This window comes from Eleutherodactylus coqui, chromosome 2 (genome assembly GCF_035609145.1).
Source record: "Eleutherodactylus coqui strain aEleCoq1 chromosome 2, aEleCoq1.hap1, whole genome shotgun sequence".
Lineage (NCBI taxonomy): Eukaryota > Metazoa > Chordata > Amphibia > Anura > Eleutherodactylidae > Eleutherodactylus > Eleutherodactylus coqui.
This window is the reverse complement of record NC_089838.1, coordinates 30918178-30944933: the sequence shown is the minus strand read 5'-3', so window position 1 is coordinate 30944933 and position 26756 is coordinate 30918178. Positions and strand designations below refer to the sequence as shown.

Sequence of the window (26756 nt, the reverse complement as noted above, 5' to 3'; positions counted from 1 at the left end):
GAATCTCGTCCGCATGGAGCAGAAAAAATCCACATGGAACCTGCAGTGTATTTGAAATACACTGTGAATTCTAAGGCCAAATGTTCGTGGACGGATCATCGCTGCAGAATTCGCGGTCAGACACCCACCGCAAATTCCGCAGCAATGTCCGTCCATGGACATGCTATGATAAATGATTCTCCCCTGCCCACGAGCGGAAATCAACAGCGATTTTTTTTTTTTTTTTTTTTTTCCCCACTCGCATGTTCTATTCTGTGTGGAAAATTGCACAGACGGCTTCCATTGCAGACAAATGGAGTCCATTCCGCGATATTCCGCGCAGCAGGCACAGCGGAAGTATCATGGGAATCCACATCACAGCCAAGCACTGTGGCTTGTCATGCACTGCGCATACTTGCCGGGTGAGACACTTGCACCAGATCTGGAGAGGTGAGTATTGGGGTTTCTAGGGGGCGCCGGGTCTGATTCCGCTGCGATATTTGAAATGCAAAGGTTGGAACATGTAGCAAATGTACACCAAATCCACACAATTCAGGTGTGGATTCAGAACCTGGGGATTACCTGTGTGTTCACTGCCAATTTTCTGCTCGCATGGCGGAATTGCAGCAGAATTTTCCGCATCAAAAAAGCATCAAAATCCATGTCTTTCAGGCGCGATTTTTGACACGGATCCACAGACGTGCTCATTTCCGCATCAGAAATCCAAACACAGATTTTGCCCATTGATGGGGCAAAATTCGGGCACGTATCCTCACACAAAAATGTGACAAAGACACAGATTTTTTTGCGGAATTCACGTGGAAATTCTGCGTTAAATTCTACCATCTGAAATACCCTGTCGGCTCACTCTCATGATTGTATTCTGGCTGCGAATTATGTGCAGAATATTCGGTACGCAGAAAATACACACGAAACATGAGTATTCACTGCAGATTTTATACACCCATAAACTATAATAGTGCGTTTTACACATGCAATCCGAATCAAAATACGCAATTTCAAGAAAATGGACACGCTGAAATTGACAAGATCTGGATGGGAGCATATGTTATTCTAAAACCTCGATATGCTACTCAGCATTGATTGTGCCTTTCAAGATGTGTGAGCTGCCCGTGCCATAGGCACTAATGCAACCGCATACCATCAAAGACGCAGGCTTTTGTACTATGCGCTGATAACAAGCTGGGTGGTCCCTCTCCTCTTGATTCCACAGAGCTCTCTCCTCTTGACACTATAGAACAGTTTTCATTATATCCATTTTAAATGAGCTTTGGCCCAGAGAAGACGCCGACGTCTCTGGATTGTGTTGATATACGGCTTCCTCTTTGCAAGATACAGCTTTAACTTGTATGTGTGGATTGTACAGCAAACTGTGTTCACAGACAATGTGAATTTCTGGAAGCATTCCTGAGCCCATGCACTATAGAATCATGCCTGATTTTAATGCAGTGACGCCTGAGGGCCTGTAGATTTCAAACATCTGTCCGTCTTGTCCCTTGTGCACACAAATTTCTCTAGATTCTCTAAATCTTTTGATGATATGTGCTGTAGATGGTGGGATATTCCAAGTCTATTCAATTTTACGTTGAGGAACATGTTTTTCAAATTGTGCTACAATTTTTAGACCCATTTTAGACCCTCTGGCCATCTTTCCTTCTGAGAGACCCTGCTTCTCCAACATGAGCTTTCATACACAGTCCTGCAGCTGTTTTTCATTAGTACTACTTTCTGTTCCAGCTTTTTGTTAACCTTGTCCCAAGTTTTTGGAGATGTGTTGCTGCTAGAGATGAGCGAACGTACTCGTTTAGGGCAATTTTGCAATCGAGCAGAGCTTTTTTCGAGTAACTGACTACTCGGGCGAAAAGATTTGGGGGGCGGCGTGGTGGAGCGGGGGGTAGCAGTGGGGAACGGGGGAGCTCTCTCTCTCTCTCTCTCTCCCCCCCCCCTCTCCCCTCTGCAACCCCCCGCTCACCTCCGGCGCCCCCGAATCTTTTCGCTCGATTGCGAAATCGCCCTAAACGAGTGCGTTTGCTCATCTCTAGTTGCTGCCATCAATTTCTAAATGTGTTATTTTTTTATTAATGAAATGGAAAAGTGTCTCCCTCCCCCCCTCTGATGTGTTCTATGTTCTGCTGTAAATAAAATATGGTTATATAAGACTTCCAGATCATTGTTTTTTTTTTTTTCTTTACATTTCTTTACATTTTACACAGCGTCCCAACTCTTTTGGAATTGTGGTTGTAGGACATGTTGTATTTTTTTTCATGCGTTAAATACGTGTGTGTGATAAGCACAGGTCTGAATGGCCCAGTGTAAGTCAATGGGGTTTTAGCACGGTGTATTAGGTGCATAATATGCGGCCAAAATTCACTTGTATGATTTAGGCCTTAGTTTTTCCAGAAGATCCCATGAAATTAATTTCCAGCAGATCTAATATGTATAAAGCTGACCAAAACAGCACAACATGTGAAGCAGATATGGGCACCGGCGTAATTATAGGGAATGCAGTTGCACCCGGGCCCAGGAGCCTTAGGGGGCCCATAAGGCCTCTTTTCTCCATATAGGGAGCCCAGTACTATGAATAAGCCATTATAGTCAGGGGCCCTGTTACAGGTTTTGCATTGGGGCAAGAAATTTCAAGTTACGTCTCTGGATATGGGGATCGTATACACTCCATAAATCTGAAGAAAGATGCTACTGTATGTAGTAAAATCTCTGATCAGCTGACTGTTCCTTACTAGAGATGAGCGAGTATACCTGCTAAGGCACATTACTCGAGCGAGTAGTGCCTCAGCCGAGTATCTCCCCGCTCGTCTCTAAAGATTCAGGGGCCGGCGGGGAGCGGAAGGGGAGAGCGGGGAGGAACGGAGGGGAGATCTCTCTCTCCCTCTCTCCCCCCAACTCCCTGCCGCAACCTACCTGTCACCGGCGCCGGCCCCCGAATCTTTAGAGACGAGCGGGGAGGTACTCGGCTAAGGCACTACTCGCTTGAGTAATGTGCCTTACCGAGTATACTCGCTCATCTCTATTCCTTACCTATTCCTACTCGTTCTACTCATTACAGTTTATGTTGACTCCTTGAAGTATTATATAGCATAAGGCGTTGGGGGCGGGGGGGTCACTGTATTTTAAAGTATGTGAAAAATATCAGGCACAATATTGCCAAGATACAAATAGCCATAGGACTGTATATCTCCTCAGGGAGGATGCAGGCAGCTGTCTGCCGAGGTCTTCCATGAGAGGTCCTCTGTTACTTCCTGCTTCCTGATCTTTAATAGCTCCTCAATAGGATTTCCTGTTCCATAAGTGCAGGATGTCTCGGGATGTTATTGGAAAAATTGTTTTCCTCCAAATTCAGCAGGTGACATTATATTGTTGGCTATTCACGAAACCCCCTCTGTTTATTTTGAGGGGTTCCTTTAAATCCTAAACTTATCTTTGCTGCATATAATGATAATTGTGATGCAAGAGAAGGAAATGTACGTCCAGGTTATGGTGTGTCCATTAGCTTTCCTTTGTGTTCATTGTGAGGTCTTGTGGTTTTCCAAGGACGGTGTGTTTTGTTTCTCATGTTTTTTGTACACAATGCAATTTTACATATAGTTTTATTGCTTATTACAATTGCAGAATGGAATCTCATTAAAGGGGTCGTCTAGTTGTAAAACTATATTTGGCCTATCCACAGGATAGGCCATCAATAGTAGTTCAGCGGGAGTCTGCAACCCCAAATCCCGCCAATCAGCTGTTCACCGAACCTCTGTGCTCATGCACGGACCTGATTTCTGCAGGAAACAGAAACTCTGTCCTCACTTAGTATTCTAGGAAAAGTTCCCATTGAAGTGAATGAGTGTAATACCAAGCCGGACCACTACTAAGAGAACAGAGCTGTTTTGCTTCTTGCAGAAATCAGCTCAGTGCATGAACGCACTGGCCCAGGAAACAGGTAGGCATCGGTCATCTCAAGTCATGGACTCCTGCAGATCTACTTTTGATAGCTTGTCATAAGAGGAAGCCATCAATAGTTTACAACTGGACAAACACTTTAATGTTTGTTATCTTGTGCGCTACTCAATAACCAGGGATGTATGCATAGTTGATATACAGCTGCTATGAGGCCCCTGGATAGATAGTGCACATTTTCAGTTGGTCTCACCACCTTTTTAAGGGGTTGTGGTACCAGCCCGCACAGAACGTGGTGCCAACAAAATTTACTGTACATCAGTCATGAAAATGGGAAGAGTCCTCCATGACCTCCTATGGCAGTAGGAGTGTTTGGTGTCAAGTAGCCCCTGAAAGGGGGCTAATTTCTTAATAATTATTATGGGGCCCCTTGTCTTCTATGTACACTATTAGTATAGTGTCCCAATATACACTATGCTGTCAATAGTATTGGGACACACATAGAAGGTGATGAAAATGTATTTTATTTACATTAGTCAATAAGGTGTTGGGCCGCCTTTGGCATCAATGACTGTAGTAATCCTCCTAGGCATACTTTACACCCAATTCTGATAGATGTGTGGAGGGATATGCCTCCTTTCTTTTAGGGGAGCTTCAGATAGTGATGTGGGGGATGATGGGCATGTTGGGCGTGCACTGATACGGTGTTCTAGTTTGCCCCAAAGATGCTCGACGGGATTGATATCCGGAATTTGGCCTGGCCAATGACGTTTGTAGACATTCTGCTCCTCAAACAAGGCCTCAACACTGCATGCTGTACGACATGATGCTTGGTCATGTTGGTGGAGACACCAAGCTGTACCATAGGATTCGCACAGGGTAGATAATGCCACATTGTCAGGAATGTCTCTGTACCCGATGACGCAGAGGGTGGACTTTACTCATCCATGGTAACCCTTAATATGCAGTTCCCTACTGATGGTTCTGGTGCTAATGGATGTTCCAATGCCTGTGAGACCTCCTAAGCAAGTGTTTCGGTAGACAATATGCGGGATGTCTTCACAGCTTGTACAAGGCTTTGTTGTCCACGTTCTCTCAGTTTACTAAGTCCTCCTTGATGGTTTCCATTTCTGAATAACATGGCCAACAGTGGACTTTGGTAAGTCCAAAAGCGCTGCGATGTCCCATACCGATTGGTTGCTCAGGTGACATCCCACCACCGTACCCCGTTGTCAACTCTATACCAAGTGGCATTCTGATGGTTTCTGTACTGGGATATACCTGTGTGATCCTCTCCTTTATACCTACTGCTCACACATCCAATTTGCATATCCAGCACGGGATTGGTGGGGGTCCTAATACTTCTGTCAACATAGTATAATAGCAGACTGGCTGTGTAGTCTGTAGCACCCCCTATAACAACAGACTCTATATATAGTCTGGTCCCCATATAGAACAGCAGTCTAGATGTGTGTGAACTTTTGTACATTCTTTATCTCCACAGCGCAGAGAAGTGAATGGTGCTCAACCATACAGAACAGGGTGAAGGAGCATCGCATGTTCAACCAGCGCCCTCGTTCCACCTGCATCTTCTCCAGGATCGGCTACCTAGAATTAAAAGGCTATAAGTCCAAAGTCTTTGCAGTCCTCACAATAGATGAATTATGGGTCCATAAAAATGAACAGGTACACTCATAATATTTCATCCTGTGGTGAAGATGATTGTTCTCTGTCGTCAGCACTGGCGTAACTATAGGAGATGCAGGGGATGCGGTTGCACCCAGGCCCAGGAGCCTTAGGGGGCCCATAAGGCCTCTCCTCTCCATATAGGGAGCCCAGTACTATGAATAAAGCATTGTAGTTGGGGGCCCTGTTACAGGTTTTGCATTGGGGCCCTGGAGCTTCAAGTTACGCCTCTGGTTGTCAGATAGTAACTTTGTGTACAGAGAAATCCATAGTAAATATATCCATACATAGATTGCCTCTGGAAAGTGCAGCAGTATGGGGAGTCTAGGATCATGTATGGTGGACTGTTAGTACATGGCTTACTCTGCCTAGTGCAATGCCTACGGGTCAGATGTATACAGGCTGTGCCGTACATGGCATGAACAGTATGATATCCTATTATAGTCATAGTAGTAAAAATAAGCCTATGTTAATGCCATATTTGCAGTAAAAGTTTGGCATAAACATAAGGAAAGCTTTTATACTAAACTTACCAATGACCCTTATAGAGCTGGTGTAGGCCAGAAGAATATTCTTCTGGCATCAACCACACAGCATAATTTTTTTTTTACATTTGGCCCACTGTATGCATATTACTGTATATTATGTTAGGGCTATAAAGGGATTATCCAGCCCCACACCAAAAAATAAAAAAAACAGCGCAGTGTAGTGTAAAACCATAAAAGAAGTCACACTCGCCTCACCCGTTCCCCGGCCACTCCCATTCCAGCGGTGCCCGGTCCTCCGCTACTTCCCACTTCCTGCTGCAACAGTGATGACTACCCTACAATTTAGCCATGTGACCACTGCAGCCAATCACCAGCCGAAGTGAGCCAGTATTCTTATGTCCCTCGTTTAGGTGATAGTAACAGTGAAATGAAAAATTTAGGTCTGCTGCATCTATTAACAAAATCAACATAGAAAACTGAAATCAAAATTATTTCCGTTTTTTTTTTAAATTTATTTATTTTTTTTCTTTTTAGTTTTTCAAAATGGGCAACGGAATGTTTGTGATCGAAATGCACGGCTCCACCATCCGAGACGGACGCAACAAGACTTTTGAGTTGTTTACGCCACACAAGACTTTCAGGTAATATGGAACCTTGTAAAATGATCCTAATTAAAGTGATTGGGTCTCCTCTGTCCAACAGAAAGATATGACTTGTTGCCCATAGCAACCAATGAGAAATCCACTTTCATTACATGCACTTCTCTGGAAAAATGAAAACTGAGCTGTGATTGGTCGCAACGGGCACTCTGGCCCATTTTTTTATGAGCCCCTTAAATATGTTTTTTTTGTTTTGTATTTTTATTGACTTTTTTTTATTATAAATATAAGGCTTTTAAACTTCTATTACCTTTTTTCTTTTTTTTAATAATTACAATAACAATAACATTATTGTTTTTTTTTTTAGTTCCCATAGGGGACTTGAACTTGCGATCATTTAATCGCTCTTGCAGTATGATTTAATATCATAGTATAGCATTATACTGCGAACTGACAGGCATGGCTTGATAGGCAATCTGCAATGTCAGCCCTGGGGGCTTTCAGAAGGCCACAGACTGAAAGTCCATTAGTGAGGTCACTAAAGGGTTAAGTATCATTGGTTATTTATTACTATTTACAGTTTCTATGTGTTTGCAGCTTCACTGCAGAGTCAGAGCGGGAGAAGAAGGAGTGGATGGAGGCTCTGCTGGAATGTATATCCGAGTCACTGTCAGATTATGAAGTAGCTGAGAAGATTTGGTCCAACAAAACCAACAAGACCTGTGCTGACTGCAAAGCCTGCAACCCGGACTGGGCCTCCATAAACCTGTGTGTTGTCATATGCAAGCAGTGTGCAGGTCAGTGCAGCGTTGTGTTGGCGCTCGGTGATGTATAGAGATGAGCGAGCATACAGAGAGAGACAGCGATAGAGCAAGAGACAGTGAGAGAAAGAGTGATAGAGAGAGACGATAGAGAGTCAGAGTGATAGAGAGACAGTGAGACAAGGAGCGATAGAAACACAGAGTAATCGATAGAGAGATAGAGACAGCGATACAAAGAGAGATAGTGAGACAGAGAGAGAGCAATAGAGAGACAAATAGAGAGAACAATAGAGAAATAGACAGAGAGCAATAGAGAAACACAGAGAGAGAGAAACAGAGAGCAATAGAGAGACAGACAGAGAGAACGATAGAGAGACCAAGAAACAGAGTAGAGAGACAGAGCGATAGACAGAGAGAGCGATAGAGAGACAGAGAAAGATAGCAATAGAGAGACAGAGAGAAACAGACAGAGAGAGACCAATAGATAGACAAAGAGAGAGTGACAGAGAGAGCAATAGAAAGACCCAGAGAAAGCAATAGAGAGAGAGAGAGCAATAGAGACAGAAAGAGAGAGAGTGATAGAGCAAGAGACAGAGTGGGACAGAAAGAGAACAAAAGAGACAGAGCGATACCGAGACAAAAAGAGAGAGATAGACAGACAGAAATGGAGAGAGAGAGAGACGGACAATGAAAGAGACAGATAGAGAGAGGGAGAGAGACAGACAACGAAAGAGTCAGATAAAGAAAGACAGACAGAAAGAGACAGAGAGACAGACAAAGAGAGAGAAAGACAGACAAAGAGAAAGACAGACAAATAGAGAGAGACCAGTAGGCTTTTTAAATTAGATATCTGTTCCAAATATAAAGTAACACTCTAAATAATCACCTAACCAAGAAGATTTAGAAGTTCACAACAACCACTTTGGAAACATTTTTTGTTCACGTAGCGAACATCGGGTCAGTCTAGTTATTACAGTCAAGAAAGGCACTCAGGCCCCTCTTGTACTCTTTTGTTGAATTCACCATCACCACATCCTCAGGCAGAGAGTTCCACAGCCTCACTGCTCTTACAGTAAAGAACCCCCTTCTATGTAGGTGTAGAAACCTTCTTTCCTCTAGACGTAGAGGGCGCCCCCTTGTTACAGTCCTGGGTATAAACAGATGATGGCAGAGATCTCTGTATTGGCCCCGGATATATTTATACACAATTATTAGGTCACACCTCAGCCGTCTTTTTTCTAAACTAAATAACCCCAATTTTGATAACCTTTCTGGGTATTGTAGTCCGCCCATTTCATTTATTACTTTAGTTGTCTGCCTTTGTACCCACTCAAGCTTTGATATGTCCTTCTTGATGCCCAAAACTGTTCACAATATTCCATGTGTGGTTTGACCAGTGACTTGTAAAACAATATTGTCGTCATGTGCCCCTACACCTCTTCTGATGCACCCTATGATCCTATTTGCCTTGGCAGCAGCTGCCTGACACTGGTTGCTCCAGTTAAGCTTACGTTTAACTAAAATCCCCAAGTCCTTTTCCATGTCGGTATTACACAGTGGTTTCACATTTAGTGTGTCATGGTGACTAGAGGCATAATTTAAAGATTCAGGGCCCCAATGCAAAATCTGTAATAGGACCCCCCAACTATAATACTTTGTTCATACTACTAGGCTCCCTATATGGAGAAGAGATACTTTATGGGCCCCCCAAGCATCCTGGCCCGGGTGCAACTGCTTCCCCTATAGATACGTCCCTGATTGTGACATATATTACCTCTTCCCATGTGCAGAACCTTACATTTATCACTTGTAAACCTCATTTGCCACTTTTCTTCCCAATGCTTGCTATGACTTTAATCTACGGCTTCTACTTTGTAGGACTATTTATATTGTCCTGCTTATGGTATTCTTGGCTCGCACCTTCTTTCACAACTACCTATAGATTTAACTGTCTATTGAAGTAACTATACTGTGATAGGATTAATGTATAATACCTCCCTTATTCATATGCCGGGATCAGGAAAGAGTTAAACATTATTTACTAGTTCTCGCTCTCTGTTTATTCAATCTCATCATTGATATTTCCTTGGGTCGGTCTGCAAATTCTGGCTTATTTATTTCATATGTCAATCATACAGATATGTCATCCATCTTCAATAGGCATATAATGGACAGTCTGCTTATCAAAAAAAAATCAGCAATTTCTGGGAAAACTGGACCAGGAATAAGACAGGGTTTTCTATTAAAAGAGTTGCTAGGGCTTATTTTACTTACTCAGCAGGCTCGGTCTTAGTCCTTCCTGCTGCTCTCCAGAGCCCCAACACGGTTCCCACAGTCCTCAGCTGCCCACACAGGATCACTTCCTGTTTACAGGATTTATAAATCCTGCCTCCACAAAGTGATTGCTGTGATTGGTTCTTCGAGTGCTGCACTGATTAATTAAGCCACGGTGCTCAAAGAACCAATCACAGCCATCGCATTGTGGAGGTGGGATTTATGAATTGGCTGAACCGCGGCTCAGCCGATTCATGAATCCTGCCTCTACGATGCAATGGCTGTGATTGGTTCTTCGTACGCTGCATTGTTTGGATGAGCAGCACTCAAAGAAGCAATCACAGCCATCATTTCATGGAGGCGGGATTTATGTATCCCGTAATTAGGAAGTGATCCTGTGTGGGTGGCTGAGGACTGCGGGAACCACGTTGAGACTCTGGAGAGCAGTGGAAGGTACCTGGACAAGCCTGCTGGAGATTTTATTCCTATTGATTTTTTTAATGAAATATAACTAGGGCTTATTTTTCAGGTAGGGCTTTTAATTCAAGCCTCCCCGAAAATCCAGAAAAAGGCCTGTGACTATAGCAGCTGTTCAAACGTCCATTCACAAGTATCAGGAGACCCAGTATATGCTAAGAAAACAATCACTATATCCAAATTATGACTCCCATACGTGTGTGTGTCTGTGTATATCTATGTATGTACGTATGTGTGTCTATAAATATATAATTACTATTAATATCATTTTATGAATGTTCTGGACCTTCTCCTCATGGCGTCTTAGTCATAGTCAGACTTGTCTGATCGCTCCCGCTGTAGACTGTTTTTTTCAACATACCCATCTGGTGTTTGTTCTGCAGGTCAGCACAGAAGTCTGGGGACAAACGTCTCCAAAGTGCAAAGTCTGAAACTGGATACCAGCATCTGGAGCAACGAGATTGTGCAGGTATGGAATGTCTCTGGTCAAAGATTGTGATATAGTAAGAAGTAGGGATTCATTGTAAATACTTTCTCATATTCGGTCTTTAATCAGTCCAGTCAGATCGGCCACTCACCTTTCCAAGATGGCAGTAGACATTTTCATGTTGGATCTACCATTCATGTTATTTATGTATACACACATACATATTAGAAGACTACGGGTATGATGACATGGGACAGATTTGCTGAGAAATGTCCGCAGTCGACTTTCCGCTGCTCCAAGTCTCAAAATGGTACCATTTGGATTTTGGTGCAGAATTCCCCTCCTTTTTGAGAAGAGATGGATGGATTCTGCAGTGTGTCCGATGCTAAAATTGAGTAAAATTCCACACTGCATGTCAATTTTTCCACAGCGTGTGATAATCTCATCCACTTTGCTGCTACTGTAAATGCCACGGATTTTTGGTTCATACAGTCTGGAAGGAAAATCTGCAGCATATCCGCCCCATGTGAACATGGCCTAAGAGCTCTACAGATGAGTAGTAGTACTGGGAGCACATCAGACCTACCTCCAGCATCGCCATAAGGATGCTCATTAAGTCTCCCATCATTACCAAATGTTGATAATTCTTCGCCTGCCTTTCTTGTTTTGATCTGTGATTTCTGTGAGACCCCGTAATGTTGTTGTAGTTTCCGAGCTCTAACCTTAGACGATATTGGCACTTCAAGGCCATATAAGTTACATTGATAAAGCAATGGATACAGGCATTAAAAAAACTCTTTCTATATTTTATCCATATTGTTTTACCACTATTTCATTGGGATTCTCCAAAACACAATTGTCCCCTATTTGTGAAATAAATAAATAAAGTTTGCAGATATAATTAGTTTTTTAAACTGAGGCCAAACACCCCAAAAGTACCCCGTGGCATGCTTTTTTTTTGTACATAATGGCTACCAGATTAGTGGATCCAGCATGTGCAGTGGATGTCCTCTGTGCCTGTATAGCTGCTGTGTGTCTTTCCTAGTTGCATGCACATTTTCATTATCTTCGGGCGAGTGTAAGCAGTGTAAAAGACACACCGTGCTTGCCCTAGCTCTCAGCTTTCAACACTGTGGGGAGATGCAGGACCGCCCGCTCTACAGACAGACAGAGGAACAAGATAAAAAGAAACAAGAAGAAACACACATTGTAAGTTTATTTTGGCACAATAGAGTTTGCATTGTAAAGTAGGATTTCTAAAAGAATAACCCCTTTAAGGAGCTCAGACCAAATTTGTGAGTGTGCCCATAGCCTATCCATGGCAAATGTGCAACACACATGTACCCCAAATGTGAACACACCCCCAATAATACAATATATTACGGGTAAGCATAATAATCTGAAGTGTCGTTGGAATTCCATCTTTATCATTGTAACCTTTAACCTCTACAGCTATTTATTATCCTGGGGAATGACCGAGCGAACCGTTTTTGGGCAGCTCGTGTGCCACCGTCGGAGGTTCTTCATCCAGATGACTGCATTGAACAAAGGCGAGACTTCATTGCACAAAAGTACCGTGATGGGAAATACAGAAGTCCTCACCCTAATTACAGCACACAAGAGGAGATACTCAAGGTATTTATGGGATGAGTTAAAGGTCATCCACAATGGAGCTCGTAAAGGGCAGTGCTGGAGGATAGCAAGGGCAAAAAAAGACTATTGTTCTGGGGCCTTCACTAGCTAGGTCCAGCAGCAGAACTAATCTGAGGTCAGTGGTGGAGGTAATCATTTTCCCCTCCACTGTCAGCTTATACTAAGCTGCTGAAACACTGTTGGAGAGCTGTGATTTTATTTGTCCCTCTATGAGAGCAATGCCATTCTGTGTTGCCCCCAAACATCTGGTAACAGATATTCTTGTCTATATCTGGTGGCTTCTCATGTGTATGTTACATGTCAAAGAGACAAGCAGTTGCATGTAGTACGGGAGCTTTTACACTGTGTAGCCATCTTTGGAACCCCACATACTGGCAGATTGGAAGTCTCAAAACTCCTTTGTGGCACTCCAGAAAGTAATGAATGAGGTGGAGAGGTGGCCATGCATGAGCGCCTCTATCATCATTGTAGTTTTATAGGAGTAGTGAAACACTCGACTGTTTAGTGACTCACGTAATCTACTATGAAGAGAGCCGCCTGCATGGTCTCTACTTGTCTAAAATGTGAATAGGGGAGAAGGGAACCTCCATTCCCCTGATATGTCGAAATCTTAAAGTGGAAATGCTACATTTTAGGCCCATGTGGACATTGTTTGATTAGTGTCTATCCAGTGGCCATTAGTAGATGTACATCACCAGCTCATCATGCTGAGCGGGCATTTGTCTCTAATGGCCGAATGGTAGGACACATCTTGCACTGTTTTGCTATAAGAGGCAGAAAGCGGTTTGCGAGTTGTTCCTTTGCGCCAGTGTTGAAGTATGCAAGTGTGAGCGGTAAGCGCAAGGTTGACCAATTTGTGAGCCATGAGTGGAACCCTGGAAGGCTGCTAACAGATTGGGTGCAGCCTTTAATTGTGAGCTGCAAGAGAATCCCTGAAGCTTCCTGATTGGAACCAAATTACCCAATTAGTTTGGACTATCAAGCTGCGGTAGCTCTGCTCATTGATCCTCTGAGTCAAAGTAGGAGAACCCTACAACATAAAGACTGCGTGTGTACCACTGAGAGCCATGTTGTTTGTCCTTAGAGTTACACCAGGCCTGCTACGTAACTAAGAGACTGTGAATATACAGAAGGCCTGTGAATAATTTACAGTTTGAGACTTCATTTCACATGGGCCGGATAGCCGAAACAGTGTTGCCAAGTAGTAATATAGTAACATAGTGCGTAAGGATGAAAAAAGACCTACGTCTATCCAGTTCACCCTATTAGCCACCAATGTTGATCCAGAAGAAGACAAAAAAAAACAATGATGTAGAAACAAATTTTAATAATTTGAAAGAAAAAAAATCCTTCCCACCTCCAATCTGGCAATCAGAATAATCCCCGGATCACCGACCCCTCTAAAGTAATCAGTGACTAGAACATGTAATATTATTACACTCAAGAAAGGCATCCAGGTACTCTTTTAGTGACTTCACCATCACCACCTCCTCAGGCAGAGAGTTCCATAGTCTCACAGCTCTTACAGTACTCCCTTCTGCATTGGGGATGAAACCTTCTTTCCTCTATATCTAGAGGGTGCCCCCTTGTTAGGCCTTAGTCACACGGGCGTTTTTTCGCACGATTTGCGGATCGCATGACGGATGCGCATCACGTGACCGGGGCCCAAAAATCGCCCGAAAACCTTTCATTAGAAACGGGCCGGAGCTGTCCAGTGCATTGCATTCAATGGAGCCGGCAATACAGCCGGCTCCATTGAAAGCAATGCGCTGCGGGCGAGCGCGGGATGAATTGTCGGGAAGGGCTTAAATATATATAAACTCCGTCTGTCGGGACAAGGTGAGTATATATATATATTTTTTTTTTACACATTTCTGGATGAATTGCAGGGAAGGGCTTATATATTTAAGCCCTTCCCGACAATTCATCCCGCACTCGCCCGCAGCGCATTGCTTTCAGTGGAACCTGCTGTATTGCCGGCTCCATTGAATTCAATGGGCAAACATCGTTCTTCTCTGTCACAGCTGTTACAGCTGTGGCAGAGAAGAATGATTTGTCTTCTATATGTTCTCATTGGGGTCGGCGCTGCTGCCGCCGGCCCCATTGAGCGCATATAGAGAAGAGAACAGGAATCGCAGATAGGTGCGATCTGCGATTTCTGTTCTATAATTTATCGGACGAGCGCATAAAGAGCGCTCATGTGTCCGATACCATTGCAAAGCAATGGTTCTATAAAATCGCCAGACGCATGCGCAAATCGCGCGAAAAAACGCCCGTCTGACTAAGGCCTTACAGTCACAGTCCTGGGTATAAATAGATCAGTAGAGTCAACATTGCCAAAGTATTTAAAACTGTGTTACAACGTTCTTAAAACTGTGTGCTAAGTTAGGCCTCATGTCCACGGGCAGGTTTCCGCTGCAGGCTCCTGCATGCAGAATCTGACCCACCTGTGGACATGAGGCCATAACGAGATAGAACCGCTAATTCATCTGCCAAGTAAAGACTGTTATTGTTTACTGCGACATGTGCTCTGTCTCCTAATCAACCTGCATGTTGGCCCCACAAATACCTTAGATAGGAATATCTCATTAAGTTTTATTGCCACCCTTGCTATTAGCACTGTGGCCCTCAGACCAGAAAAGGTTGGAGATCTCTACTCTACACAATAGAGTATCCATAAAACTTCATTTAGATTTAGGGCGACTTCTTCAGCTTGTGATGTTTTCCAGATGCTGTGCAATGCCGTCTCCGGACCCAACCTGCTGAAGACTGTGATGCAGTTTTTCTCTGATGCTGAACCCGTTGCTGATCCCATTGACGGCTCTACCCTTTCCCTGCAATCAGCTGAAAACTGGACAGCGAGCACCTACAGCCTAAATGGTAATATCATCTATGCTGCCCTCTCACTTCCTGTAAAATATGCCACCACGGGCAATGATAGTGTGAAGTAGCATTCTTATTGACAATGTGAACTTTCAGGGGGCGTCCCCTTCTGCAAAAGTTAAGTGCAACTTTAAAGTGGTCCTTCAAGTTTGTACATTATTCTGATCCAAGCAATCGCGTTACTTAGAGAAGATGGAATTTTGTGTGATTATGTATATCCTTCTAGGGATACCTGAATGCTATAGAACATACCTGGCAGGTTACGGTCTCTAATAGCTACTACACTATACTAGAGGTGGGGAGCACAGTGTATGCAATGTTTATGAGAGATGCATATTATCCTCAGTCTGTACCATAATCCGGGCTCGTGGCATTTCTTGCCCATACAAGGGAAATCATCGGTGCTAATACATGCTCCTCCAAAAACAAGAGCTCATTGTATTAGTCCATATGCTGCCAACAGGGGTCTGCCCTAAAACACGTAACCCACTGGAATACTCCATAGTTGTGACTGCATTCAATCACTAACCACTGATTCATAGAAAATGACTCGCATCCCATTTTATTATGTGGATACAATAGCAGTAAGTTAGTATTATATATATATATAAATGAATGTCTGTCTGTCTGTGAGTGTGTCTGTCTCTGTCTGTCTGTGTGTCCTTTATGCGCTACTACACCATTCATCCGATCGCCATGAAACTTTGGGAAGTTGTTGAGTACACTCCCGCAAAGGTTTCTGGCATAGTCCATCTATCCTACGATAGGTGGCACGCATGCAGGCATCGTTGACAGTTATAGCCCCCAGACGTAGATTGACCAAGCACGAAAGAAAAAGGCATTACAAGCTTCCGAAACAGACGAACAACGGGATGGGTGCTCAACTACAACATGATGGATATTGGGAATGGGAAGATGGCAGGTATAATGAAAGCTGTGCTGTGATTGGTTGCTATTTCTTATACTGCTGGGGTAACATGAAAGCTGCGCTGTGATTGGCTGCTATATATTATACTGCTGAGGTAAATGAAAGCTGCGCAGTGATTGGTGGTTATATATTATACTGCTGAGGTAAATGAAAGCTGCGCTGTGATTGGTTGTTATTTCTTATACGGCTGAGGCAGAATAAAAGCTGCGCTGTGATTGGTTGTTATATATTATACTGCTGAGGTAACATGAAAGCTGCGCTGTGATTGGTTGTTATATATTATACTGCTGAGGTAACATGAAAGCTGTGCTGTGATTGGTTGCTACTTTTTATACTACTGAGGTTACATGAAAGCTGTGCTGTGATTGGTTGTTATATATTATACTGCTGAGGTAACATAAAAGCTACGCTGTAATTGGTTGCTACTTCCTATAGTGCTGAGGTAACATAAAAGCTGCGCTGTGATTGGTTGCTATTTCTTATACTGCTGAGGTAACATGAAAGCTGTGCTGTGATTGGTTGTTATTTCATATACTGCTGAGGTAACATGTAAGCTGCGCTGTGATTGGTTGTTATTTCATATACTGCTGAGGTAACATGTAAGCTGTGCTGTGATTGCTATATATTATACTGCTGAGGTAACATGAAAGCTGTGCTGTGATTGGTTGCTATTTCTTATACTACAGAGGTAACATAAGAAGCTGTGCTGTGATTGGTTGCTATTTCTTATACGGCTGAGGCAGAATAAAAGCTGCGCTGTGATTGGTTGTTATATATTATACTGCTGAGGTAAAATTAAAGCTGCGCTGTGATTGGTTGTTATATATTATACTGCTGAGGTAAAATTAAAGCTGCGCTGTGATTGGTTGTTATATATTATACCACTGTAGTAACATGAAAGCTGCGCTGTGATTGGTTGTTATATATTATACTGCTGAGGTAACATGAAAGCTGCGCTGTGATTGGTTGTTAGTTCTTATACTGCTGAGGTAATATGAAAGCTACGCTGTGATTGGTTGTTATTTCTTATACTGCTGAGGTAATATCAAAGCTGCGCTGTGATTGGTTGTTATATATTATACTGCTGAGGTAATATGAAAGCTGCGCTGTGATTGGTTGTTATATATTATACTGCTAAAGTAATATGAAAGCTGTGCTGTGATTGGTTGTTATATATTATACCGCTGAGGTAACAAGAAAGCTGCGCTGTGATTGGTTGTTATCTAGATATATATATAAAAACGAATGTATGTCTGTCTGTCTTCGCAGCAACGCGCGACGGGTAAGCTAGTTAGTAATAAAAGTAAAGATACAAAAAGAAACATTTTTTGTGATCTAACATCAAAATTTTATATGTAATAATGGGACAAACCTTTTAAAGAGAGCATATAATGTAGTAAAGTCCACCAAGGCTAGTTGCATAGGCCTCATTAATTCTATCCCCTTTTTTTGTACTCGCCTCTGTTCCACCGGACGGACTCTTCTTAGGTCCAGCTCCTACTACTGTCAACAAGTCAAGTGGGCGGTCCCCACCACTCGGGGTCAGTAGGTGATGTCAGACTGTCAATCAAGTCCGAAGTCACCCATTGATGGTGAGTGGTGGAGACAGCTTGGTGACATATTGACAGCACTATGAGCTACGAAGAGCCCGTCTGGGTGAATGGAGGCGAGTACGAAAAAAAACAGGGATAGAGTCATTAGGACTGTGGCTGCAGCGTTACACAGCCAGTCCGGCCGACTTTATCCTTCACAGGTCCTCCTTAATATCTGCTTCACTGAAAGTTATCTATAACTTTATTTAAAGGTGTTTTTAAAGAGGAAGATAAGGGTACAAAATAAAGACCTTTTAAATGTATCAGCGCTCCTGCACTGTCACTGTGGCCCCGGTAACCCCTTCAGTGGCCATGTGCTGTTCATTCCTCAGGTGAATGGCACATCACCACTGAGGCCAGTAATTGGCTGCAGCGGTCACCTGACCAATGAATGTGATGCCATCACAGGGAATGGAGTGGTTGCGCTAGATTGGTGGGACATTTTAAAGGTGAGTACTGTGTTTTTCTCTATCTTGTACCATTATCTGCCCACTTTCATAAAATCTTGGACAACCCCTTTAATAATTAATCTTCTCTCATGGTGCAGTATGTATATTACATGTAGGTAGCTTTACATGAGACTATTGTCAGACGTGGCAGTAACCGATAGCCATCCCATAGGAGTGATAGTTGTTCTGTGAATGGAGGTGGATTGGGCTAGAGATCTCTTCTGGCCACCCGCCTACATTCACAGTAGACAGGCGGTCATTGATACATCGACCACTGCCTGTTTACATGGGCCGACCACTGCCTGTTTACATGGGCCGACCACTGCCTGTTTACATGGGCCGACCACTGCCTGTTTACATGGGCCGACCACTGCCTGTTTACATGGGCCGACCACTGCCTGTTTACGTGGGCCGACGGCCGCTTGGTTTTTATCAACCAATTTTGCAATTTTTGTGTAAAAGTACTTCTAGGCTACTGCAACATCCGAGGAGCGGGCCCCAGCCTAGGAGACAGCAGGGTTAGATGTAGGCCTTGTCACAGTGGCTCTATCGTCTCCCACCCGGAGGGTAACCAGGCACACGTCCAAAGGGCCGAGAGCAGGCTATTAACCCCTTAAGGGCATGGCCTATTTGGGGCTTAAGAACAGAACGATTTTTGGCGTATTTTTATCTCCATTTTTCAAAAGCCATAACTTTTATTTTTCCATCGACGCGGCCGTATAAGGGCTTGTTTTTTGCGTGGCGAAGTGTAATTTTTATTGGTGCCATTTTTGGGTACATAGACTATATTGTAAAACTTTTATTATTTTTTTTTATGATAACAGGGAGAGAAAATGCATCAATTCAGCCATAGATTTTTGGGTTGTTTTTTTTTACAGCGCTAATTATGCAGCATAAATGACACAATACATTTTTTTCTGCGGGTCGGTACAATTACAATGATACCAAAATTCTTATATTTTTTTAAGGTTTTTCCACTTTTCTGCAATAAAAACCCTTTTTTTGTAAATCTTTTTTTTTTTCTAAATCGCTGCATTCAAAGTCCTGTAACTTTTTTATTTTTCCATGAACGGAGCTTTGTGAGGGCTTATTTTTTGAGAGACGAGCTGTAGCTTTTATTGGTACCATTTTGGGATACATACGTTTTTTAATCACTTTTATTGCATTTTGTTGTGAGGCAAAATGCTAAAAATTACCATTTTTGCCTCAGTTTTTTAGCATTTTTTTTAACGCTTTTTGCCACGCAAAATAAAAAGCGTGTGCAACTTATTCTACGCGTCGTTATGGACACGACAATACCAAATATGTGGGATTTTAATTTTTTTTACCTTTTTTATGCTAAGAAAAAGCACCTAAAAAGGGTTTTTTTTAAATATTTTTTTTTATATTTTCATTTTTTGTACTATTATTTTGTATTTAGATTTTTCTTTTTTTTTTTTTTTTACACCATTTGTGTCCCTGTGAGGCTTACACCACAGCACTGATGACCGTTGTGATAAGGCATTGCAGGACTTCTCTCCTGTAATGCCTTATCGATTATTACAGCGATCACAGGCACTGGCAATTACAGCACGCCTGTTGCCATAGCAACCGGCCGGGCTCTCTCATATCGCGAGAGCCTGGCAACGTCAAAGAAGGCAGACGTTTAAAGGTAGAACCAGGAACAGTCGGTAAAGCCGTTTACTGAAACACAACTTGAAATACAGTTCACATCAGTCCACAATTGACATCCACTGGCAGGGTGCTCAGTGCAGGAGAACAGGTGGTGTGACAGGGAGGAAACACGGGAGGACAGAGTGACTTAAACAGGCCAAGTTATCTGTGGTTCCCTGTTCCCGGACACCTTCTTACAAACACTCGCCGACTCTCTATCGGTGCACACTCACGGAATTGAAGAACGCACCCAGCACTGAACAGTTGGCTCTTGTACTTGTTGCGGATTATTGTTATCTCTTAATCTTCCAGGAGGTGAAGGAGAAGGGGTCCAAAACACACATTTGCTATCCTCTCAGCCTCTTCCATATTCACTACACACAGACTGAAGGTGTCCATGTGCAGACTGACTCATGTCCGACCAAAAGATCCTCCGATAAACAAAGACCTTGCTCATGCATCTTGCATCCACATATATAAAACAAGGTCACATGACCTACAGATACTTTTCCAGACTGTAACCCGTTCAGTGCTGCAGCTATGCCATATCTATATATATAAAGACGAAAGCACTCACTGACTGACTGACTCGCCAAAAATTCTCCAACTTCCCGATGTCGTAGAAACATGAAATTTGGCGCGAGCATAGATTATGTCCAAAATAGGAAAAGTAATTGGGTCCCAACTCGATTATTCAATTCTAGCGCAAAGGAACTAGCGTCCAAATTTTACGGACGGAATCGAATTCACTTCCCGATGTCGTAGAAATATGATATGCAGCACGAGCATTGATTATGTCATAAATAGAAAAAGTTAATGGGTCCCAACTCGATTATTCAATTCTAGCGCAAAAGAACTAGCATCCAACTTTTACGTACCTAATCTAATTCTCTCACTTCTTGGTGTAATAGAAACTTGAAATTTGGCACGAGCATTGATTATGTCATAAATAGGAAAAGCTAATGGGTTCCAACTCGATTATTCAATTCTAAGCGCAAAAAAATTAGCATCCAAATTTTACGTACGTAATCTAATTCTCTCACTTGAAATTTAGCACGGGCATTGGTTATTATGTCATACATAGGAAAAGTTAACGGATTCCAACTCAATTATGCAATTCTATGTGCAAAAGAATTAGCATCCAAATTTTACGTACGGAATCTAATTCTCTCACTTCCCAATGTCATAGAAACATGAAATTTGGCATGAGCATTGAATATGTCATAAATAGGAAAAGTTAATGAGTCCCAACTCGATTTTTAAATTCTAGCGCAAAAGAACTAGCGTCCAAATTTTACGTGCGGAATCTAATTCTCTTACTTCCCGATGTGATAAAAACTTGAAATTTGGCACGAACATTGATTGTGTCATAAATAGGAAAAGTTAATAGTCCCAACTCGATTCTTCAATTCTAAACGCAAAACATTTAGCGTCCACATTGTACGTACAAAATCTAATTCTCTCACTTCTTGGTGTAATAGAAACTTGAAATTTGGCACGGGCATTGATTGTGTCATACATATGAAAACTTAATGGGTCCCAACTCGATTATTCAATTCTAAGCGCAAAAAAAATTAGCGTTCAAATATTACGTACGGAATCTAATTCTCTCACTTCCCGATGTCGTAGAAACATGAAATTTGGCATAAGCATTGATTATGTCATAAATAGGAAAAGTTAATGGGTCCCAACTCGATTATTTAATTCTAGTGCAAAAGAATTAGCATCGAAATTTTACGTACATAATCTAAATCTCTCACTTCCCAATGTCATAGAAACATGAAATTTGGCACGAGCATTGAATATGTCATAAATAGGAAAAGTTAATGTGTCCCAACTCGATAATTCAATTCTAGCGCAAAAGAACTAGCATCCAAATTTTACGTACGGAATCTAATTCTCTCACTTCTTGGTGTAATAGAAACTTGAAATTTGGCACGAGCATTGATTATGTCATAAATGGGAAAGGTTAATGGGTCCCACCTCGATTGTTCAATTCTAAGTGCAAAACAATTAGCGTCCATATTTTACGTACGAAATCTAATTCTCTCACTTCCCGATGTCATAGAAACTTGAAATATGGCAGGAGCATTGATTGTGTCATAAATATGAAAAGCTAATGGGTCCCAACTCGATTATTCAATTCTATGCGCAAAAGAATTAGCATCCAAATTTATGTACGGAATGTAATTCTCTCACTTTCCGGTGTCATAGAAACATGAAATTTGGAATGAGCATTGATTATGTCATAAATAGGAAAAGTTAATGGGTCCCACCTCGATTGTTCAATTCTAAGCACAAAAGAATTAGCGTCCACATTTTACGTACGAAATCTAATTCTCTCACTTCCCGGTGTCATAGAAACGTGAAATTTGGCACGGGCATTGATTATGCAATTAATAGGAAAAGTTGGTGGGTCCCAACTCGATTATTCAATTCAAGCGCAAAAGAACTAGCGTCCAAATTTTACGTACGAAATCTAATTCTCTCACTTCCCGGTGTCATAGAAACTTGAAATTTCGCACGAGCATTGATTATGTCATAAATTGGAAAAGTTAATGGGTCCCAACTCGATTATTCAATTCTAAGCGCAAAAGAATTAGCGTCCAAATTTTACATACGAAATCTAATTCTCTCACTTCCCGGTGTCATAGAAACTTGAAATTTGGCACGAGCATTGATTATGTCATAAATTGGAAAAGTTAATGGGTCCCAACTCGATTATTCAAATCTAAGTGCAAAAGAATTAGCATCCAAATTTTACGTACGGAATCAAATTCTCTCACTTCCCAATGTCATTTTACATAAAGGAAACGTCACCTGGTGTTTCCTGGGTAACGCAGAGAACTATGCAAAATGGTGAACATATTTTTTTCCTTGGGATCTCTAAAGTAACCATGACTTCATAAGATTTTCCGTGTGAACACCAGATAAACACAGTACCAAGTTAACTTGGGCGCAGCCGGGTATATCAGCTAGTACATCATATTCACTCACATGAAACAGATTAACAATACACAGAAGCACAAGACTACATAGACCATCCAGAAGCTTCCACACATTAACGTCTGTACACTACACTACGAACCAAATAAAGTTTGTCTCTCTTCATAATGTCACAATCTCCGTTATCACAAGGGAAGTTTCATGCTGCAGCTGCAATGTGTACATCGTTCTATCTGCTGCAAAACCTATTTTTAAACATTGTCCGTCCTTCAAAAGATGTATGATGTTAGTTGACATGAAGCTCCTACTTCCTCTTTTCAAGAAGTTTGGTAGCAGCTGTTGTAAGCTAGCATATCTAATGCATTCCTCAACTGCTGCAAAGATCCTTCAGCTTTCATATCAATTAATCAATCCTTATATTAATATATATATATATATATATATACTCTTTGTCAAAAAAAAATCCAGCCCCAAGAAGTTGTCATTTTGCTGCAAAACTCGGCATGCAGCTCCATCTCAGGCAGATATGCAAATGATGAGAGTTGTGGTGTGATTAGATGAATGGTCTTGCTACCTGAGGCCCTATAAGTGGTTACACCCCCTATAAAAGGCTCTCGGAGGCTCCTTGTGTGTAGTGTCCTCTTCTTCCACTTGTGTGGAGCTTATTGGCCACTAGACGCCTCTACGACGCAGAGAAGAGATTTCACCCCGTTAACAGAGTCTGAGAGGGGACAAGAAGCTGAATGGTTGTATTGGTGAATTGCCGGACCGTTCTGACCAGACTGTTAAGAGATCTTGGGGGTAGTGGATGTGTGAGGGCACACAAAGGACCGGGTTCAGGACGCTAGAGGTGGTACAACAGGGTAATAGGGCTTCCATACCCACTCATATCACATCTTGCATCCAAGCTATAAGCAGTACAACAGAGTACTAGAGCCTCCATGCCCACCAATATAACATCTTATATCCAAGCTAAAGGCAGTACGACAGCGTACTAGAGCCTCAATGTCTGCCTGTATTACATCTTGTATCCAAGCTAGAGGTGGTACAACAAGGTGCTGGAGCCTCCATACCCATCTGTATCACATCTTGTATCGAAGGTAGAGGTGATGCAACAGGGTCCTAGAGCCTCCTTTCAAGTGTTCAGTTTTCTGCAAATTCTCCTTTTGCTCGGATACTTTAATCACTTATATCAATGTTACAATCATACAGAGAAAGTTATGTTCCATTCCAACTCCTTCTAGGGGATGGCTGGATGGATAGACAGACACATAGTACTCCAGTATTGTCTGCTCAAAAAACGTTCCAAGGAAAATGTAAAAAGGCATGTACACATTTCACCTGCTGCAGAACCTCTTTGAGCATAAAAAGTTGGTCTCTCAGGTCAATAACTGCAAATATCTATCAACTAAATGAAGTGATGTGATTCCTTTTCTCTAAGCCTTCTGATTATCCCACATCAAGGGGGGAAATAATATTTATCACATTAACACGTTCCTTGCTTCTTGTCTCTTCTATAGCAGAGGGAATGGCGCCAGATGATGACAGTTGCGCGAGAGTCTACGATGAGATCATGCAGCCTGTGATGCACTCTGGATACTTAAACAAAGCTGCCGTTATGAGCAAAACCTTCACATCAAAGAAGATGAAGGACGGTAAAGAAGATTGTTTAATCTCCATTAAATAATATAAGAAGTCACTGCCCGGCGTCTGATATAAAGGAGCTCCCCGGGACATCATAGGTCAACATTTATAGCATATGCATGTAATAACTGCAGCCATGCTCAGCGGCCTCAGCATCTCCAGTAGACCATTATGGAGTATGACCTGCCAAAATTCATGGACACCCACCAATTATTACTTATCAAAACCCTATAAAGCTTACATATCCCATGATACATGAGGTCTCCTGGTCTTCTGCCTACCACCAACTGAACCGGGGACTTAGTACATAGTTTAATATTATTATGTTATTATACTTTATTACTACATATAGAATACACAGAGCCTACCGATGGGAAAGTCATAAGATCTTAGTATATCTAGAGATGAGCGAGTATACTCGCTAAGGCACATTACTCGAGCGAGTAGTGCCTTAGCCGAGTATCTCCCCGTTCGTCTCTTAAGATTCGGGGGGCGGGGAGCGGCGGGGGAGAGCGGGGAGGAACGGAGGGGAGATCTCTCTCTCCCTCTCCCCCCCCCCGCTCGCCGCCGCAACTCACCTGTCAGCCGCGCCGTCCCCGAATCTTTAGAGACGAGCGGGGAGATACTCGGCTAAGGCACTACTTGCTCGAGTAATGTGCCTTAGCGAGTATACTCGCTCATCTCTAATAGAGACCTATCTCACTGTTCATCCTGAACCACCTGATTCATAATGGAAGGCCACAACTGTAGAACAGCTACAATTATGATACCTATACAGTAGTCCCTCAACATACAGTAATAATTGATTCTGGGATGACCAGAGTGAGTCGAAAATATTGTATACTTTGTGGAAAATTGGTAGTTGGTTCCGAAGCACCAAAATATTCTTTAAAAGTAATGTAAAATAAAGAATTAACAAAATTAAGCACATCCCTAATACACATAAAGCAAGTCCTTCCATGTAACAGTCTGAAAGAGTTGCTGAAAGATGTAAATCACTTTCTATGGTGAGAACAGCAGCGTCTTCAGGGTCTGTACAGAACTAATTTTGGGCACATATAACACATTGAATACCTTTTATTAATGTTTTTGCTGTGGGCCAATGGTAAAAGCTACTTCATCAGACTTCTTAGGATTTATTTTTACAGTGTTGACCACGTGGTATAAATATTGTTACATTATTCTACGGGTCAGTATGATTATGACAACACCACATCATTTATAGAGGTTTTGTTGTGTTTCACCACTAGTGATTCTAATTTGAGGTATAAACAACTTTTTGATCCCTGTATTGGAGGAAGCAACATCAAGGCCCAGTGTCCACGAGCAGAGCAGATCCACAAGTCAAGCCTTCCATAGGCATACATGGGCGTCCACAAGTGAAATAAAGCATGCGGATTTGATTTGCGGATCTTCTGGTCCAGAAAAAAAAAAAAAATCGCAGCATGCTCCATTTAGCTGCTGATCTGGCACGGACGGCTTCCATTGAAGTCAATGGAAGCCATCCAATCCGCGGCCCGGGTACTATAGTACAGGATGTTAGGTATAGTTTTTAGTTCTTTTTATTTTTTTCAGTTTTAAAAGGCTTGTGTAAAAGGGAAAAAAAAGTTAAACATTTCTGTAAAAATGTTTAAATGCTGCAGTCAGCATCTGTAAGGTTAAAAAATGTAGAGGAAGCATTGGATGAGCAAGTCTTCATCTTTTCACTCCCACTGCTTTTATAGGAAAAATACCCCCATATGTGACCATATAGCAAATATGGCGGCTGCCTGCTTGTCGCCCCTTCCTCTCTGGTCTGCAGACCCTCAGCTGACAGCTGTAAATTCAGTATTCCCAACCTTCATGCATATGGCTGCAGCTCCACTTCTGTCGGTGCTACAGATGAGCTTGGCTTTAATGATATCCAAAGCATGTAGGTAGCCCGGATAGAACCGGAGTTACAGCACATCAAATTTGAAGAAGCTCAATTCTTCCAAAACTGTAATGTCCTTTTCTTGCAGAAGGAACGGAACTCTTCCTAAACTGTAGGGGGCTAAAGCCGTTAGACATTGTACTTGGTCAAAAGCACAAGTGTATTGAGGATGTGTCTGTTTCCGCACCCAGAGTTCCACAAGCAGTGGTGCGTCCTGGAACGATCCCTCGTATTCTATGAAAATGACAAGAGCGCAGAACAAATCGGAAGGATTGATCCGTCGGAAGTAGTTTGCCTGGGGGTGAATAAGGTTGACTCGTTACAGAGCCCAGCACCTGTGGAAAGGTATGAATAATAGGCAATGTAGAGCCTTCACACATGAGGAATGGGGGGGGGGATAAAATATCGGCCCCCCAGATAGGGCGGGTTCACCACAGTGGGCTTCCTACCATGAGGAATTCTGACAGTAGACATTTATGACATG

At 42.4% G+C, this 26756-nt stretch overlaps 1 protein-coding gene across 3 annotated transcripts in view; it reads left to right on the top strand.

The window, feature by feature from the left end:
• Positions 1–26756, top strand: part of ARAP3 (ArfGAP with RhoGAP domain, ankyrin repeat and PH domain 3) — a 167823-nt gene that overhangs the window by 99646 nt on the left and 41421 nt on the right. For all 3 annotated transcript variants that reach the window (XM_066590558.1, XM_066590556.1, XM_066590557.1), the window contains exons 9-16: positions 5405–5586; positions 6609–6715; positions 7271–7470; positions 10569–10654; positions 12065–12247; positions 14995–15145; positions 24237–24371; positions 26464–26617. In XM_066590558.1, the coding sequence (XP_066446655.1) occupies positions 5405–5586; positions 6609–6715; positions 7271–7470; positions 10569–10654; positions 12065–12247; positions 14995–15145; positions 24237–24371; positions 26464–26617 (1198 nt within the window). The remainder of the gene's footprint in view (positions 1–5404; positions 5587–6608; positions 6716–7270; positions 7471–10568; positions 10655–12064; positions 12248–14994; positions 15146–24236; positions 24372–26463; positions 26618–26756) is intronic.